The following is a 21091-nucleotide window of genomic DNA, read 5'->3' on the forward strand; positions in this document are numbered from 1 at the left end:
GACTACATTATATTTTGGTTAAATAAAATATTTGTTTCCATGTATTCAGGTTCAATCCATATTTTTATAAAAAATATCTTTTACTTCATAAACAAATTATTTGTACACATTATATATCATGCTCCATTGTTTTTTTATCATAGCTTCCTTAAAATTAAGTGTAATATAAAAATGTATGTTACTTAATAACAACAATTACTTTAATAACAACACTTCCCAAATACAAATCATGAAATTATAAAACAACAACAAAAATTACTTTTAAATTAATTATATAATTTTCCATGGAATCTAAAACTATTATTTGAGTTTATTGTGATTTCTTTAGTAGAACAATATTCATGATAGGTACTTCATTCACCTCAACTTTATCAATTATTATTTAATTAATATATGCATATTATCTCTCTCGTAGTTTCCTGATTTTTTAAATATAATTTGTATGGATTGCCGTAATATATACAGTGAACCCGAATATAGATTTAGAGAAAGAGAGGTGGAAAATTATGAAAGATACATAGAAAATCTACTTTTGTCTACATTATATTTTACTCTTTGAATTCTGCTAACTTGGTCAATATCTGTTTTTTTTATCTGAGAACATGAAATTTCGAACACCACTGATTTATGCCTCCAAAGAAAAGGATCTCTATAGATTCTCAAGAATGGTGAAAGAGTACATGCATGCATGAACTCGCACCAGTATTTTGTAGACTCTTCAACCTGTCTTATAAGGAAGGGGTCTTTCCTCCTTGTTGGAAGATTGCTTGCGTTCAGCCTATTCCCAAAAAGGGCAAGAAAAATCTTCCAAATAAGTATAAACCAGTCACTTTGCTGTCAGTGATTTCAAAAATCATGGAGAAAGCCGTAAACCACCATATCCTTGAATATTTGGAAGGCTTTGACATCTTGGGCGATCATCAATATGGCTTTTTGGAACAAAGATCAACAGGCGACCTTCTGTCTTATGTCACCCATATTTGGCATAACGCTGTTGCGCTTGACATTTGCAAGGCCTTTGACCATATGTGGCATAAGGGTAGCTGGCCAAATTTCGATGCTATGGCTTGTCGGATCATTTTTGTGCATGTCTCTCCAGCTTCCTGAAAGAATGTTTCCTGCAAGTGGCAGTCAATGAATATATTTCGAATACTTTTACCATCAACGCTGGTGTTCCCCAGGGATCCATATTGCCTCCCACCCTCTTTTTATTGTACATCAACGACTTATTGTAAAAAAAACAAGAATCCAATATATTGCTTTGCTGACGACAGCACACTTGTTTCGTCATTCCATTTGGATTCCAGAACATCGGCTGCGGATGCAAATCTTCACCGGCAGCAAGATGTTGCATATCTTAATGAGGATCTAGAAGTGATTTCGAATTGGGGTGAGAGTAACCAGGTTCAATTCAATGCCACAAAAACCCAGGCATCGGTTTTCTCCAAAAAGATAAATGTCTTCGAACTGGATATAATAATGTGAGGACAGACAATTCCGCTTTCTGCTTCGATGGGCTTGTTGGTAGTTGAAATGGCACAATGATGTCGCTGGAATTGCGAAGGCTGCTTCTCAAAAGCTTGGAACACTGTTCTGAATCAGAAAACTGTACACACTTCAGCAACTTTGGATGCTTTATAAAGCTCAGATCAGACCTTTGGAGTATTGTTCTCATGTATGGAGCTCCGCCCCTAAGCATACCCTGAAGCTGCTGGATTCTATCCAGAAAATAGCCATTCGCCTGATTTGAGACGCAAACATCACTTGCTACCTTAATAGTCTGGAACTTCGAAGAAACGTTAGAAATTTGTTCCATAGATACTCTCACGGGAAGTGTTCGAGTGACTTGGCACATTTGAATCCACCAAGAGAAATACATATCAGAAATACCACTCACAAGAAGTCACCTCACTGAAGAACTCTTTGCTGCTAGTACCAGCACAATCTCCAGATCCAGTCATCAGATTTGTCTGGGAAAAACAAAGTTACTACTACAAATATCCTTGTCATCCCAAAGGTACTCTACTTCTTTGGAGTAGTGGCAGGGACACGGGAGGAGTTGTATCTGCTCAACGTAAAACGATGCATCCCAAATTCCCCGTTCCAAGGTTATAGTTCTCCTTGACAACAGGGAGTGTCTGAATAATAAAATGGAGCCTGTGAAGTGGGTGAAGTCGGAGACTGTGAGGTTTATCATGGCTTGACAGTAAGTTGTTTTCAACTTGTTAGACTAATGCATCTGCGTGATGGTATAGAAGATGTTCCTGACACCAAGTGAAGGACCTGAGCCTTACACATTTGCTGTCGGTATGTTCAGCATATGCGGTCATAGCCTATATCTATCGACATTTGCTTCATTACCACCTTTGGCACTCTTACGGTATTGACCAGATACCGGTGTTGTCTATTGTGAAGAATGAGAAATGCCGAATTCATTGGTAATATTTATTCGTGTAATTTTTTTTGACCATCAAAGTATAGTTTTCAACTCTGGTTAAGATGAATATCGCCCGAAACCAGTAGGAAAAACGGATAAAAAATTGAGATTTTACTCTTCAAACCTAATTATTATTGGAAGTTTTGGTGGAATGATGATTGATGAGGCAGAAATATGGACCGGAAAAATTCAGAAGGCTGCACAAGACACATGACATTAGTACCCAATGACCATTTACCTCGCAGTATGGGTTAGTTGTCATTGATTCTGGCGAGCCTACCGAAGTATAGGGGCTTCGGGAAAAGGGACTAACCGGCGCAATCTTTTCAGTAAAAAAAGGTAACGTAACCGGTTATTGAATATTTAGTATCCACGGCTTCTGCAAAATCCGCATGCGAATACGCTTTTAACCATTTGTCGCTCCCATTGTATAGAATCCCGCAACTTTTGGTTTCCTTAGGTATCTGAAGATACTTTTGATATCTGCGAACTCTGCTTACCGAGAATAATATACGCATCTGGACGAGGACATCCTATAGCTTCTCTATACGGAATATTTTTCTTATATTCTTTTTATTTCTCATTATGGAGATTCAGATGAAGCCATTTTTAAACTCAAATTGTTGAAGTTCCATGTCCAGTGTAGCTGATATAGGCCAGAAGTATTCTTAGGTCAATTCACACAGAACGGACGTGGCGAATGCGTGGCGGATACAATGCACACATAGGGGCGGGACAGTGGCGAAAATGGACGTCAGTAACTTGTTGGTTTTGTGGAGTACAACATGGCTTTTTCAAACAGTGATGAAGATTATGAAAATATGTTGGATTTGGTGTATTTAATCAGCAATTTTCTGCCAGGTCTGGTCTTGGGCACTCCTATTACAACTTCTTCGCAAAATTGTGTGTTGGAGTCAACATCATTCCGCATTTTCAAGGATGAACAGGGAGAAACACGTGACGAGGAACGGGCGTGCCTCTTCTTGTACGCCACGAGAGAGCGACCGCCCGCGCCACGTCATTTCTGTGAACGTTGCGTTGGACCAATTGTTTACATAGGAGAGACGCGAAAAGGACAAAGATCCGCACCACGTCTCCGCCAGACATCCGTTCTGTGTGAATTGGGCTTTATGAAAATATCTACATCGAACGACTGGTGAAAAAGTTTCAAATAAATCAATGCCAGCTACTTGAGAGTCTCCTTTAGCACACATTCTCGTCATTTATATAGGTAATGATCAGTTACCTAGAATCTCGAATGAGTGCATCAATTCTGTACCTATCAGAATGTTTTCCCCTTCATTGGCTTTGGTAATTCCCCAGTGACGTCATACGTACTTCAGTTCGGTCAATAGACTGTAAAAATAGGCGATGCTGTGATTTGGGGTTTTGGTGTTCAGCTAAGAATTTTTAGTATTCCTCATTTGGGAATTTGCATTTGCATATCATCCGGCGATGTCACTGCTGCTTAGTTTGATAACGTTCCGTTGGAATTCCCGTTTTAAATGTGCTTTCAACAAAATCATGTCGTGATTGTATCTAATTTCATTAGTTTTATTGATTTTCCAATTATTATTTACGGCGTAGTAGTGCTCGTAAGAAATAATAGGATTGTATTTCAAGACGTTAATCATGTTAGTGGATCCAGTATACGTAGCTCTTGAAAAATTAAATTGATATTCCGTGTTTAGATTTAACAATTTTTGTTGTTCGATAAAACTCGTGATATTCCCATTATTTGATCATCTCTGTTCTTTCTCAAGATATCAGTCTATTTTGTAGATCAATGTCAATTAAGATAATTTGAATGGTGATTTAAATAATGTAACTGTAATGTGTACATCGTTACGTTTTATCGCCAAAGAATATATTTTTATACACGAAGTATATCTCGATTGATCGCTATTAAAAATTTGCTACAAACCTTGGGCGAGATGTTATGTATTCGGAGCTACTTTTTTAATGTTAAAAAGTATGTTGGTCAAACTTGCAGAACTGTTTTAAGGAAGACACGAACATATATTCGATTCGATAGACCAGCCTATTATCTACTATTCAAGAATGGTTAGACCTTAAAATAAATTTAAATATCTACATAATTTCCCGAACTCAATCGACGAAAAAAAAATTCAAGTAGAAGAAAACTGTTGTTTTCGACTTATGAACTTTTGAGTGTTTCTATGAAAATTTTTAACCTAACGGTCTTAATAAAATTTCACCTTTGTTGAGAGGTAACTTCTTCGGTAAGTTTTTATTGCATACTCCTTATGAATTGTTCTTTCATTCAGATATTGAAAAAATTTACGTATTAAAATTTTCAGTTGAAAATGATTAAAAAAATGACAATAGTTCGTAGCTTATTTGAAAACTTTGCGGAACCTTAAACTTTGATAATAATATAAAACCTGTGGGGTGTACTGTCATCGGCGCAGCGTTTGAAGCCACGGTGGTTGACATTTTCGAAGATAGTTATTTGACTGTAAAATATTATTATTTCTCCTTACTGTTTTTTGTGGTATATTACCTTCCACAATCTGAAAAATTAACAAAGCTAGATCAATAGAGAATCTGCTGAAGTGTAATGAAGGGCAAATTCAAAAGTTTACCACGAAAAAGTATACTTAGCTTTCTTTAGGGGTCGACGTTTCGTAAAACAATTTTCATTCGTTCTCAGAACCTGAAATTCACTTTAAAACATCCGCCTCAAATTGTGAATTAATTCTTTTGACATACGTCAAATATTGTTGTGGATTATTGCTGTTTAGATTTCCTCCAGTGGTTAGTTGTGTTTTTTTATATTTATTTTTATCAAAAATAATTAACTATACGTGATTATTCGTATTAATTACTGCCAAGATACAAAAGATACAGTTCAATTATTTGTTTTGACATTTTTTGTGGTTGTTTTCCCAATTGATTTTGATCTTTGGTATACAAAATATCGTTATTTTGATTTTTTCCTAATTTTTCATAATTCAGTTTTTCATACAACAAGAAAACTTTGAAAACCTTATGGATATAAAATTAAGTATGACGGTTGTCTGTGACAAAATATCTGAACTCGTACCTATTGATTTCAGGCTTCATTTGATTCTACACGTTTTATTCAATTCTTGAGCATTAAATAAAAATTTCTCCACGAATAATCAACTGACAAAATAATTATAATTGAAAATTTTACAGGGTCATACTTCACTTTGAGGAGGATGGAAATAACGGAATTCATTTTCATTTCATAAAAAGAATTGACGTACTTAGTATTATAATTCGAAATTGGCACTAAACTCAGAAAATTTCGGTTCCATTTGATCCCAGTTTTCTCAGTCTCGAAACGTCTGTATCTCGTCTATTTTACTGATTCTCAAAACAATGCGATGACCGCAGCAGCTAACAAAATTAATTTTTGTGGTGTTATAACTTTGCACACGTGACGGTTAAAATTATCCTTGATGCAAGCGAATACATATGCAATGGCAGATTGTTCAAATCGTTGGTCAGCGAAAATGCTGATTACTGAATAACACAAAGGTAAATAAAAGTCGTACGAGGATAAAGTTGCAACTTGGAACGAATTATATTCCGTTACCTTTACCTTATTACAGAAATATAAGTCAACACTTTGATAAATCTGTCGTTATGCGGTAACATGATAATATGAAAATAGCCCACCTCATGAACGTATCACTTATGTTTGCAAATTTTGCCATAACATTTGTTTAAACATTTGTGAAATTAAGTATGTAATTGATGTAGATAAACAAATTATAAAATTTAAAGTTTGAATTTGTCATCTTTGTTTGAAAAATAGCTTTTTGACCGTATGTGCAATCTTGATGAAAACACCAAATTCAGTACATTTTTAGTTTCGAAAACTACTAAAGCACGCTACTAGTGTGAAAAATGTTTGTTTTTAATAAATTATGAGTATTCTAGCTAAAAAAATTCGTACAATAATGAACCTGCATTTATTCCAATCAGAAATAGAGAGAATATTTCATATTTTTCATTAGTTATTTGTTATAAACCGATCAACAAAATCGTTGTTTATGTTCTGTAAGTTTTCTTCAAAACATTCAAAAAACAATACCAAAATTCAACGAGTTTAACAATTTTCAAACATGTGTGTTATATGTCTATATGTGATATTGTTAACAAAATTTTTATTTACGAAATTATAAAACAACGATAAAAATAAAAACAAACAATAAAAATTAATTGGCGCTCCGTAGCGACTTGATTCCAGTGGCACATTTGCTTTTTCAGCTGCAAGAAAACCCGGAAAAACGGCAGTTGAAAACATTGACTTTTTATCCAAATATTTCATGGATTTTTCGGTAACACCCTTGTAGTGACATACTATGGCTATTCTAAATGAGAGGATGAAACGCTCAGAAGAAAACATATTCAAACTCATTCATACAATTAATTATATAATTTTCACTATAGAGGGTTTTATAAAAACCGCGACACGTGTTTCGCTATACAATAGCTTTCTCAAGCGTAAAGGGGAGGTCTGAGCAATGAAGCGTCGTCGCCGAGAATGCGGGCAGACGCGTGAGGGCAGACGTCGTTGATGGTTGTGTTAGTTTTGCCAATTCTTTATAGCTAACAATTCGATTCTCGAGGCTATTCATTACTTAGTGTAGTTGGCATATTTTTATAGTTATTGTATTTTTAAAGTAAAAATATAATTTACTAGCTGTTGCCCGCTCTTATAGCCGAAGCTACGGAACCTACAATCTTGAAATATGCAGGTAGGTTCTTTGTATAGCGTAAATAGGCACCAAGAAAGGGAATCAGGAATTTCCACCCCCAATGGGAAAAAATAGGTGTTCAAAGATTGTATTGGATTTCGTCAGTTTTGAAGTTGGAAACCTGAAGTTTTGGGTTGATAAAAAATATTGTAACTATTTCTTCAAAATGGTCTGTCACCAAACTTAATGTGACAAACCAAATTCTACTCGGGCGAAGCCGCGGGTAACAAGTAGTGAAGTATAATTTATAATATTGCATGCTTTCATGGAACATGATGAGAAGCAGTAGCATTGCAAAACTTTCAATTTCTGTGTTGTATCATTGTGCAACAGCAAATATTTTACTTTCTTTATCGGATTATGGATGTTTGTTAAGTGTCTCTCTGCTTTAAAATTGTGGGGAAACGTTTATTTTGGTGTGATTCAGATTGATAAAATGTTTTTTTTGTGAATGTTACAAGTTAGAACTTTCATTGTCTACAAAAATGTTATACTATAATTCCCAAATCCATTCCTAAATTCTCAGAAATTACTGAAGTTTTTGCCGTAATCTGTCTCTTGCAGTAGCCTACGGAAATGATACTAAAAAGATGGGGGAAAATGATAAAATATATAGAATCACCTTGACAATAATGTTTTCTTTTTGATGCAATAATGTTTCTGAAAATTTAGTGCCTACTATATGGAATTGTACTATAACAGATCAAAAACCTGTAGTAGAAAAAATAAAATGAAAACAGTAATCGAAATAAGTTTTGTGACCTTATCGAGGAGAGATTACATACTTGATGGAACATAATTATTTCGAAATAAAATTTCGAAACATTCGTCTCTTCCAACCTTCCTGCATAGTAGGATCTGTTATACGCTCGCCAGAAAAATACTATTTCCCCGGCTAATACCACTATGGACAAAATGTCTCGACCTAAGGTACTCTTGTTAAAGAAATAATAAAATCAAAATTTAGTTCACAGAGGTGCTGAGTAGATACAACTAAAGTGGCGCAGGTAAACAATATCAATTTGGCACTTGAATTTTCAATGTTGTTTACATTTGGGAATAAATTGATATTAGTGTGAATAATGTGAACATTTTTTTTACATTATTGTCCATAAATTAAATGTCTGAGGAGAGTATGAGCGACATATTTCGATTCTGGCACCATCTATCAACATGTGTACAGAGTTGGGTCAGTCTCATTTGTCGCGTCGATATTTTTTGACAGAACAAAAGCGAATCGGTTAAAACACCTGGGTTTCTATGCATCTTTCGAAAGACTTTATTCAAGTTGCTTCTCCTTAACCAGCAACAGAACCAAGTTGAAATCAATCGAGTAGATCACCTAGCATCGGTTTCGAAGTATTACCTCTCATTACCTAACCAAACATCAGTGTGTCTGGGACTGAACTGACCTCAAACCTAGCTTGACTGCATGTATGAAACCTTCGCCTGAGGAAAATGTTTATTAACTATTAACAGCGCCATATCATTCTATCAGACGAAAGTTTCATACAAGCAGTCCCAAAACACTCCTGTTTCAATCGGATCTATTCGCTTGATTTCAGCGTGGTCCTGCTGCTGGATGAACGAGAAAATTGCATAAATATCTGTCGGATAGAATTCAATTTCTTTCGTGTTATTAGCTTGTACATTAGTTGTTTTTCGCCAGGCATTTATCAGATCCTACTGTGTACGAACGTTGGCAGAAATAAATGTTTCAAGATTTCATTTCGAAATATTTATTTTTTATCCGTACCTATCTCTTTGATACAGTCATCAGACTAATTTTGATTTCGTTTAGGATCTTGACGATTTTTCTCTTGGTAGATTGATGCTGATTGGATTCGTCATTCAGATACTGTCTGTGTGAGTTAGCTTTCGGTATACAGATTCCCACTTGTCGGCCCTATTTACCATCACGTCTAGAAAAGGCAATTCATTGTGGCCTTCTATCTTCATTGTTAATATTATCGAATATTTCACTTGTTAAGGTGTTATGAAAAGTTTATCAGTTCTGTGTCTCCATGGTTCCATACCACGAAGGTGTTGTCAACGAGAATCTAAAACCTCTCTATGTATATGTTGGCTATACCTGGTGAAAGTGGCGATCTCATTGGCAGTGCCCTCTTTTGCACTAAACTATCGTTTCTCAGATTGCAGTTCCGGATACAGCTTCCTAAACTATATTCACCCAACAAACAAAGTAACCCATAGCATAATCACCACGCACATTTGCATCTATTGGATCAATTATAGAAGCCTCCTTACGCTGGCCAATCAGATTTAACTGCAATCGGCTGGCGGAATTCATTGTTACAGTGTCGGAGTTACGTTTTAACGCCTGTGTTGTGTACATATACGGTATTTCAAAGTTTAAAATTTTCAAAATGTTAAGTATTGATACGGCTGAAGAAACTGCTATTTGTGTTCCTACACTCCACCTTAAAAATGTTCCTATACCCAGCCGTATATTATTAAAAAATAATCGGTCGTTCCTTAGTGCTATGCATGATAAAGTTTTGTATCACTGTGTTACTTATAGATGGACAGAGTATAGTCATTCCATGAGTACTCCTATCAGTACCTACCTAGTTCTATCCTTCAGGTTTCTGTCTCTTTGGGTAGTTTTCTCTGTATGATTTGAAGTACTTTGTCAGGAACATTAGTACGCAAGTTTTTTACGGCAAAACTGATTCTTTGATCTCCTTTGTAACTTCATTACTTCTTCGAGGTACTGTATACAATTGTATTGTTTATCTACTCATTGTTATAAAATCTCCAAAAATGTTGGATTTTTTTGTACTGTTGTAATAATGGTATGATTTATCACATTGATGGAACTATCAGGGTTATTTGAAGGCGATTGACAATGTTTCTTGATGAATTTCATTAGTTCGGACTTTCATTGTCTGATATTAATAAAATGATTTGAAATCCCTGAAATAACTAATAATAATAAAAAAAGAAGAATTGAAAATGAAGAGCTGAAAATAACAATTATATTAAGCAAAAAACTAAAAAAAATGAAATAATAGTGACATAAAATACAAGTAAAAATAGAACAATTGAACAAAATAGAATTACCTAGTGGCATCGCTCAAGGCTCTGCTCTAGGTCCATTTTTCGGTTAATATACCTAATCCTTCTGGAGGAGCAAAATATAAAAAATCAATTTTATGCAGACGATACATAAGTATATCTTGATTCATTTTCCCCATTAGTATCTTATTCCATTTGTACCATTGCATACACTACCTAAACGTTAAGTTATCATTTAATCACAACTTTTTCTTAATACAACACCTTTTATACCATTAATTTTTTGATTGCTCCGAGTGCCTGATCCCAATATGTCACAAATGATATTTTTTTAATATTCTCACCCTTCGATCTAATCATGATCTTTCCAACAAACACTACCCAGAAAGACTAATAAAAACCAGTTGATGTCCTCCTAAGAAAAAACAACCCTCAGAAGTAAAACTTGTGCCAGCGCAGGATTAACGAGCTCCTACATTTTAATGTGCGATTCATAACAATACTGTAAAATAAATACAGGCAACAATTCTTTGACAATTTCATTAGTTCGTACTTCCATTGTCTTATATTATACAGGGCTATTCAAATTCGTTTCTGTACATGGGGATCTCGTAAACGATAAGAGATTTAATTGCGTATTTTTGAGACCTATTCGATGATGTAAAAAAATCGAATATAGCTCTTCTGGTTTTGGAGATATACAGGAAAAACCAAAAAATCCCAAATTATTTTTTGTCTATACCTTCTTTATTCGCAGACATATTGAAAATCTGTCCACATTTTGCCATTGGCACTTGATGTGTGCTATCAGAATATGTTCATGAATCTTTTATACAGGGTGTCATCTGACTTGGGCCACCCCCCATCTTTGAATTTTTAAATACGGACCTGTATTTTTTGTTGTAGTTTTTGAATCGTCGACGTTCCCTTCATACTGAGAAATTAAATTAAATTTTATATTTCGGGATGTTTCGGTAATATAATTGTAATGAAAATTGAAATGAATGGCGCATTAAATGTTCGAATTGGAGTCCCTCCATTTCGAGACAAATAATGGGCCAATAAGATGGCCTGCAGGATCACCAGATCTTGGACTATTTTCTATGGGGGACATTGAAAAATAGGATTTACGCTGGCAGAGAGATAGAAAATGTGGAAGACTCCAGATTGAGGATTTTGAATGATTTCGCAACAATACAGCATATAAGTGTATTAAGTTCAGAAATGTGTTGATTTCGGATGTTATTATTGCTATCATTTCTCTTTCTGCTTATAAAAACACATAATATATTTTTGATATAGATATATTACAAATAATCACAAAAGGTTTTCTTATTCGAAGTTCATTGTAGAGACCGCTCAGAGCAATGGAAAAAATATGAATAGGTACCTCAAAATGAAAAAAAAATCTCTAAAAACTTTACGGTACATAGGGAGACGTGAAAGCTGCTATTGTGTTTTTATTCAACTCTAGTCAACCAATTTCCAGGGTCGTAATTTAAAAGGGAATAATTCACCCAATTAGAATCAAATATAACCGAAACATCCGGAAATATAAAATAAAGTTTAATTTCTCAGTATAAAGTGAATGTCTACGATCCAAAAACTACAACAAAAAATACAGGTCCGTATTTAAAAATTCTAAGATGGGGGTGGCCCAAGTCAAATGACACCCTATATAAAAGATTCATGAACATATTCTGAGAGCACACATCAAGTGCCAATAGCAAAATGTGGACATATTTTCAATATGTCTGCGAGTAAAGAAGATATAGGCAAAAAAATAATTTGGAATTTTTTTGTTTTTCCTGTATATCTCCAGAACCAAAAGACCTATAATCGATTTCTTCACATCATTGAATAGGTCTCAAAAATACGCAACTTTGCCACAATTTAACCGAAACTCTATCTCTTATCGTTTACGAGATCCCCATGTACAGAAACGAATTTGAATAGCCCTGTATAAAATGATTTGAAATCCCTGAAAGAACTAATAATAATAAAAAAAAATTAAAATGAATAGCTGAAAATATCAAATATATCAAGCAAAAATCCTGAAACAGTTCACAACAATATAATGGAATTTCAACGAAATATAGCATTTTAGTAATCAAGTTTTCTAAAGTAATTTTTTCTAACCCAGAATTGAACTGGTTCATTTGAACATTCTAAAATTTTGTCTGTTTCGAATAAACATAAATCTTTTGTCAAAGAAAATAATTTCAACTATTATTACAGTGAACTTTAGCGTTATCATCTAAAAATAACGTGACTTTGACGCTTTGCCAGTGTATGCACGTAATGGTGATCCCTAGGTTTCGCGATCACGTTGCAGATGATTTTAGAACTGTTTATTCGTACAGGGTGAATTTCATATATTCGGTTATATCCGCATTGAAGTCAGAAAGTGAACATCGACTTGAATGGAACAAGATTAGAATGATTCATCCTGGGTGAACTAAAAAGATTACTTTTCCTACACGTGTATAAAGTTCTTCATTACGGTGACAATCACCAGAAAGGTCGATAAACAAATTAATATTATAAAAAAATAATGAAGGTATTGAACAGCTTTTGAATATCTTATTTTATGAATTCAAATCTCTTTTGCTAATCTCAAACGTATAACTGTTGAACCTTAACGAATGAAATAGTCGATATTGTGATATTCAGAGATCCATATTTTTAAGTCTCTGGTAATTGGATTCTAATGTGTATATCAGGTTGTCGCCTGTTGGGGTACAAATCAGCATACTTAAAGAAGCCCTAGAATTTCTCTGACACATACCATATACCTACAGAATGCATGTCAGCAAGGTTAAATACAGTATAATTTTGCATGGAAAATCATTATTTCAAACCTAAATCAAACCACCGCTATGTTAAATATAATTATGTCAAAGCTATTTTCCATGGTCTGCATATTTTTATGCCGACACTTCGACTGCGGTTAACATTATCAAAAGCGATAAGAATAAGAGTAGTATAGTCGAAGTAAACGATATTGTGCACATTTAAAGTTGGTGGCACTCTCAAAGACCAAAAAACCAATACATAGAAATGAACCGGCAGCGAACTAGTCCACGTGGACTGTAAAATTGGCGATTCGTATTGGTTAATTTTCACCAACCGAATTTTATGATTGGCTGAAGAATCATAAAATTAAATTTGAAGTCATGTCACGATGACTAATAGAAATCGGGGAATGCGGGAGTGGCTATCGCCGTCGTGTCATCAATGTTCAGTTCAGGAACTGATCGCGATTTGAGTGTTGAAATTCTATATTGGTGTAGTTATAATTACTTAAAATTTTTGTTATCTGTTTAAAATGTGGCGTCCTTGAACAAGTACTTACTAATAGTAATAACGAGTGTGATAACAACGCACACTTTTTCCAGTGTAGTGATTCCTATAGCGATAGTGAACAATGCGAAAAAGAGATTCGAGTGCATTTGAATATTGAAACATAGAGAGTATGTTTCAATGTATATAAGAATCTACATATCAAGTTTGGTTTCGAGGGAAAAAAACTATTACAAGCAACATCAGATTTGATCGAAATTCCTTTCTCAAGTGTACGTAGAATAGTCAAAAACAAACCTCATGAACGCAAGACGCGATGTGATACAGCTTTACCAAAACCTTTAGTGGTGCATCTAATAAAATCATTGAAAAACACAATATACGACTGTTACAAAAGCAATGAGATTCCTACAAATGAAATCATAAGGAAGAAATTGAATACTTCCGACCATAACGTGAGCTGCTCTAGGATTTATATTTAAAATAATAAACAAACGTCAAGCAGTTATGGAAAGCAGAAGAATAGTGGAATTGCGTAACAATTACTCAAAACAAATAACTAAATATAGACAAGAACAACGGCAAATTTTCTATTTGGACGAATCTTAGTGGTATTACACTAACGACACAGTTACGAAAGGTTGGACTGATGGTTCGAGAATGTGTACGCCCAACATGCCTGCTAACAAAGGATCGCGACTAATCTTTGTGCATTACGGAGGAAATAAAGGATGAGTTCCGAATTCTTTGAAATTATGTGGAAAAAACTTGAGGAGTGCAATGTTGACTATCATAAGAACATGTAAGCTAATATTTTCGAGTAATGGTTTGAAAACACATTGATCCCAAATTTGGGCGCGAATGGTGTAATAGTTCTTGACAACGCTTCCTATAATTCGCGACAGCTCATCAAAGAACTGAATAAAAATTCGAGTAAAGATGAAATACAAAGTTTTTTATGGATAACAGTTTGTATTTTGAAGATTACCATTCCAAAAACCAACTACTTGAAGTTTTACAGACAAAAACATTTGAAAAAGTGTATGCCCTTGAGAGTATCCACCAAACTGAGACTTCCCCCCTATTTTTGTGTTTTCAATCCCATCAAGTTGATTTGGGGAAAATCGAAACAAAGCAGCAGACGTCAAAATAATTTTCCAAAAGTAATTTTAGTTGACTATATGGAGATTGGACACTTCCATATTAATGGTGGAAATAAATTCATTATTGAATTAAATGACAGTGATAGATAATATGGAAGAGGAAGTATCAGAAGCTTTCGAAGAAAGTTAGTGAAGTGTTTTTGAAGCGAGTTAGCACGACTGGCTAAGTTAAGAAACAGAACGGGGATTGGAACGGGTGTGCAGTCGGAGACAAGAAAAATGAGAACTCTTTTTTTCTGTTCAAGCTTTCGAGACTTTATTGACTCTTTTTCAGGAACTCTAGATGATAAGATGAAAATTTAACAATTGTCAAAAATTTGTTGTACATTACCTATACTGAATTTAGGCCCCAGAGCTAAAAAGTTACTGACGTCTTGTGGGATATCCGTACTGCTAAGATTTTTTATCCAAGATGTTTGAGATTGAAGTTTAGTTGAACTACTTTGAATTAATCTGTTAAATTTGGAAATGTTACCATTCTTAACTTTGTGGAAACATCTGTTGTACTGTACAGAAAGTCTTCTATAGAAATCAGAAATTATATATATATATATATATATATATATATATATATATATATATATATATATATATATATATATATATATATATATATATATATATATAATAACGAAATTAATTAGCTCCCTTACTATATTATTAAAGGGGAGCTGTTGATGACAACCGTCCGTTGCCTTCGATAATGTCTAACGCAGTCGTCGACGAAATTTTAGGCATAAAAATCTGTAGACCACAGCCAGCAAACCTGGCGAATAACTTTGACATAGTTATGAAAAATATCGAAATTTCACCAATTTCACCAGTAGCATCGAAACAGGGCGGTAAAATATCCAATTTCCGCCTCGGGAAATGCGGAGAAAATTCAATTCGATCTCAAAAAGAATGGATTGGTAACGTAGAGACGTTATTCTCAAATATTCTGAAAGAATCACGAATTCAAATAATTTCTATCAAAAATCTTTTTTTTTCGAGTTCAATACCCTATAATTTTGATCTCTCGGAAAAATGTGATTCAAAAGTATAGTTCATTTATGGAGAGGAATCATTCAATTTGGCGACGTATATACGGAACACCCTGTATCTTTCCCTAGCGCCCTTTGCAAGATAAAATAATAATTTTCTCTACTCCGAACAAATTAGAAGGTGTGATTTTAGGATACGCTCTGATAATCTCTCCTTGCTGTATTCATTGAGGTCAAGTAATACTGCGTCTCAAAACTTAACAATGAAAAATTCGTCCAATATCCGTTAATCAACTGCGTTTCAAGTTTAAATTAAACCGATTGTTCGCTTTTATTGGTATATTCCCTTCTAGATATTTGCAGTATTGTCAGGTTCAACCAGATATTTCCAATTTGTCCGACGAACGGGTAGGTATATCAAAAATAAAAGAGCGAGTTTATTCAAATTGATTTCAAATGTCATTGAAAGATAACGAATGCAATTATATCATGCGACTATGTTGTGATTTTTGCCAACGATACAAATTTCACCATTATTTACTTTTTTTCAAAGATGACAAATTCAAATACGTGCGTTCTAATTTTTTTTTATCTCACATTGATAACATCAATGACTCTCACAATATTGAAAATCAAATATTTTTTCTGCACCTACAGTGTAGATAACGAAGACCCCGATGCTATCGATTGAATAGATATTCCCCATTACACTTACGATTGAGCGAATTTTTGGAAAATCAATTCCACATTCAAATATATCTAATTATTTTTTAATGACGGTATTTAAAATAAAAAGTAAGTACCTATAAAGGTTATTCGTTTAATCGAATTTATAAAGTATATTGTTGTAAAGCAGATCCTAATCTGAAAATAGAATTGAAGAGAAATCGGTTATTCCAAAATATAATAATTTTATCTTGAAATTATTAAGGAAACCCTATCTAAACTAACTAACCTTCTTTACAAGTATATTGATTAAACCAAAACTGTAAAAAACGAACATATTTTCGTTCATTCTGATCCAGACGATTGCTGATGCAAATTTGCATTTGAAATTTTAATGAAGATGCATTGAATGGAACAGATTTTCACAAAACAGAATTGAGCACTTATCCATAGTTTGACAATTCGGATTTTAAAAACTGATCTGCAATTACAAATGCATCGTCCAGTATTGTTAACGGCGTTGAACATGTAGAATTTGAAAAATACATCTACAGTTTGACTTATCCACAAACTTCGGTGTGGTATATTGAAGATGAAGAGGGAGAACATTTGGATAACATGACGACATACAAGAACTATTCAATTAATGGTTTCTGAAGATGGATGATGCCGTTCCCACCAGTAATGAGTCTCAACGGCTGAATAGGAAATTTGGTGTAAGGTTTTTTCAAAAGTTTTGTCCGATTTTAGGAGTTTTTTTTTGTACCTTGGGAGCTGTCTGACTTGTCCATTTAGTCCAAGTCTCCAGAAAACACTGCAGCCTTTTGGGCTTATTGCATTTATTCTCCCATCTTCTCATGACACCCATTCCATCAATCTCGTTCCCTGTACTAGTTTGTACAGGTTCCTTGTTGGATGTTCGTCATATTTTTCTGGGGGTAATTTTGTACGTCCATATATTGCCTGTCTCCTGTGATACAGTGCCTCACATTCGCATAAGATGTGTAGAGCTGTTTCTATTCCTTCGTTGCATAATCTGCAGCTGAGGTCTCCGTTGTACAGCCCCATTTTATTCAGGTGTCCTCTAAGCGGACAATGACCGGTTAGTAACCCTGTAATTATTCTGAGCCGATCCCTACTATATTGAAGTAGTTCTTCGGTTCTTTTCTCGGACGGTTCCCTAATGAAGGTTCTACTGTGTTTGTTGCCAGCTACTTTTGTCCAGTACTCTGTGTACTTCTTATTGGTCCATGTCCTAATCTGGTTTTGTACCAATGATTTGATGTCACCTTCGGATTTGCCAGAGCCCCTAGTGCGCTTTTGCTGTCTGTAAAAATATTGATCCCCTCATTTCTTTGAGGTCTCAATCTAATAAGTCTTGCACACTGCAAGATAGCATACACTTCCGACTGAAAGACGGATGTGTATAGTCCTAGCGGATAGCTGTAGTTTAGATTTCTATCCGCTCGTATATTCCAGCTCCCGTTCCATGTTTGGTCTTCGATCCATCTGTACTGGTAAGACATTCCTGATGTCATTAATTTCAGCCACTGTTCGTGCGAGATCCAACATTGCGCTTGCAGTTGCTTCTTCTGGAATAGCAGCCACATTGTTAGAAAGATGCCATACGGCTCATTCAGCATTAAACTTGCCGTTAAATCTTCAAACTATCGAAGAACCAACATGTAATATTTCAAAAAACTCCGCAATGGCTAAAGTTTTATCAGCATCGAAAATCGTCATATGGAACGAATGCACAATGGCGCACAAACTTGCATTAGAAGCACTTAAGCGAACATTGAAAGATCTACGCAATGACTCGAGATGTTTTGGAGGTGCAGTGATTTTACTGTCTGGCGATTTCCGCCAAACACTGCCAGTAATTCCAAGATCTACAGCTGCCGATGAAATAAACGCTTGCCTCAAATCATCAAATCTATGGCGCTATGTGAAGAAACTTCAGCTGACAACAAACATGAGAGTTGCATTGCTTCTCTGAATAATTGCTGACTATCGGTAATGGTCGAGTACCGGTCGACGAATCGAGCGGATTGATTTCATTTCCTCAGAATGTCTGTAACTTTGTCTCATCGAAAGACGAACTTATCAGCAAAGTATTCCCAAACATAATTACTAGCTACAAAAGTAATGAATGGTTGAGTGAGCGAGCAATTTTAGCGGCTAAGAATAAAGATGTAGATGACCTAAACTACATAATTCAGAATAACATCATTGGAACAATGCATCCATTCAAATCAATTGACTGTGTAACAAATGAAGATGAAGCCATCAACTATCCAATTGAATTTTTAAACTCCTTGGATGTGCCTGGCTTACCACCGCGCAATTTACGCCTGAAGGTTGGCTCCGTAGTAATCAAGCTTCGAAACATAAACCCACCAAAACTTGGCAACGGTGGTAAGTAAATTGATGAACAATGTGATTTACGCGACGATACTCAAAGGAAAATTCGAAGGTAAGGAAGTTCTCATTCCGAAGATTTCGATGATCCCAACCGATATACCGTTTGAGTTTAAAATACTTCATTTTCCAATTCGTCTTGCATTCGCCATGAACATTAACAAATCACAAGTCCAATACTTGAAAGTTTATGGTCTGAATCTGGAAAATCAATGTTTTTCACATGGTCAATTATATGTGGCATGTTCACGGGTCGGAAGACCATCTGCGATGTTTATACTTGCGCCTGATAATAAAACAAAAAATGTCGTGTATCACAAGGTGCTTAACTGAAAAGTGTAACCTAATAAAGAATAATTGAAATCATTGATTGATAAAAAATTAAATTAATACAATCAAAAATGTTCTTTTTTATTGACTCTAAGGCGAAACGAAGTTCGCAGGGTCAGCTAGTATTAAATAAAAGTTCAGTCTGATGTTTTTATTTGGTATTTAACTTTCCAAAATTACTAGTTATTAGTTTTGAGATTCTTGCGAGATTTGACTGGTAAACGCGAACAAATTCTAATAGTTATTTGTAACATTAATGAATAATTATCGTACAAATTGAATATTTGAGAAATGCATTAATCATACTAATTATCTTTTTAAGAAAATTTCAGATCTGCTCACGTCGTATACTTTGTTTCAGCTTCCGTGTTTCAAGAAAATTTGTTGAAAACGATGCTACAGATAGAAGAAACGTTTTTTCAATTGGGAAAGACGTGCAAAAGGAACTGTTTGATCATTTGTGATAGAGGAGCAATGGACGCTTCAGCATGTAAGTTGAAATTGCTAATATACCAAACACTATTTTTCACATACCAACAAAAAGTAATGTTATACCATTATCGTTCGTTGTTATATTTTACAATTGATGGTTGATTAAACATGATTTGTAGAGACAGCCGGTTTTGTCGTAAATCACTGAGTAGTAAATATATATTTAGAAGCCACAACAATTTAAAGACTTTTCAACTTATTTTTTGTACGGGAAATTGAAATCACGTGAATGTTATATTCTGATGTAACAGTTGCCTATCACATGGAATATTGGACACGTTCCATATTATTTATTGCGTTTTTTAATTAACTGCTATTATTTTAAATAAACTTCTCGGCTTTTGTGACTAGTAAAATGCATAATTATTCAGGATTTTTATTCGAATCACATTAAATTTGTTTCATAAGAAATCTACATAAACTAAATGACTATATATGTCAGCAAAATTTCTGGGATTACAAATTGATAAAAATTTGGATTTTGAAGGTCACATAAATAACTTATGTAAAAAAATTTCATCAGGATGCTTTGCAGTCAGAGTATCAGCAAATGAATTGGGCAATGATATGGCAAAAAATGTGTACTTTGCTCTCATTGATTCCCATCTGGGATACGGTATCTGTTTTTGGGGAACTTGTTGCCAATACATGTTTGATAGGATATTTGTACTACAAAAAAGAGGAGGTAGATATATGTGTAGAGTTGGATTAAGGATTCCTGTCGACCTTTATTCAGAAGGCATAAAATCTTGACCTTGCCTTCCATATTTATATTGGAAATGGCATGTCTGATGCAAATAAAATATAGGACGGAAATGTTCGCTGCACCACGACGAAATACCAGAAATCATTATTATTATTTATTTCAATATGTAGCATATATATTATTACTTCCTGACTACTTTTTCACCCAAAAATTCTGAAATCACCAAATGTTCAAATTTCAAATATTACTTTTAATATGTATAACTTATATTCTTTTAAATAATAAAACTTTGGCTATGATATTTTATCTTCGACAATATCTATTAAGTTGTGTATCTTATATTTCTTAGAATAGTAACGCTTTGTCAATGAGATTTCATCTTCAACAATAAAGTATATTTTGATTTGATTTGATTATAAAATAATTATAAAACACTTCTGAAAAAAAATCTGAATTATTTTGTGGAGAAGAGTATGAATTGTCTTTTTCAAAAACTGGACTTGTGAGAACTAGTGTTAAAATTCAGACTGGAATATATCTTTCTATTTTTTAAACTATGAACAACAACTTATTTGGTAATATAATTTACTCAAAAGAATCATTCTGGTTTTCAGAGATTTTTTGTTCCTTTTCAATAATACAGGAGAAAAATACATTTTATCGATTTATTTGCAAAATTTGTACGACTAGGCTCTTTTCCCATACACAAATTATATTAGCCCTATTGTCAAAAACCAAGTGAATGTTATTCATTTATTTATTTATTGCACGACTAGGGATACAAACAGAATAAATAC

The 21091-nt window shown here is 34.2% G+C and overlaps 1 protein-coding gene across 1 annotated transcript in view; it reads left to right on the forward strand.

Annotated features, from left to right (window-relative positions):
* Ttd14 (TRPL translocation defect 14) overlaps window positions 1–21091 on the forward strand; it is a 41950-nt gene that overhangs the window by 4239 nt on the left and 16620 nt on the right. The window contains exon 5 of the mRNA XM_074173258.1: window positions 19458–19586. Coding sequence (XP_074029359.1) covers window positions 19458–19586 — 129 coding nt within the window. The remainder of the gene's footprint in view (window positions 1–19457; window positions 19587–21091) is intronic.

The sequence above is a fragment of the Leptinotarsa decemlineata genome, unplaced genomic scaffold (assembly GCF_025532065.1).
Source record: "Leptinotarsa decemlineata unplaced genomic scaffold, Ldec_3_MD MMD2_tig00000218_RagTag_RagTag, whole genome shotgun sequence".
NCBI lineage: Eukaryota > Metazoa > Arthropoda > Insecta > Coleoptera > Chrysomelidae > Leptinotarsa > Leptinotarsa decemlineata.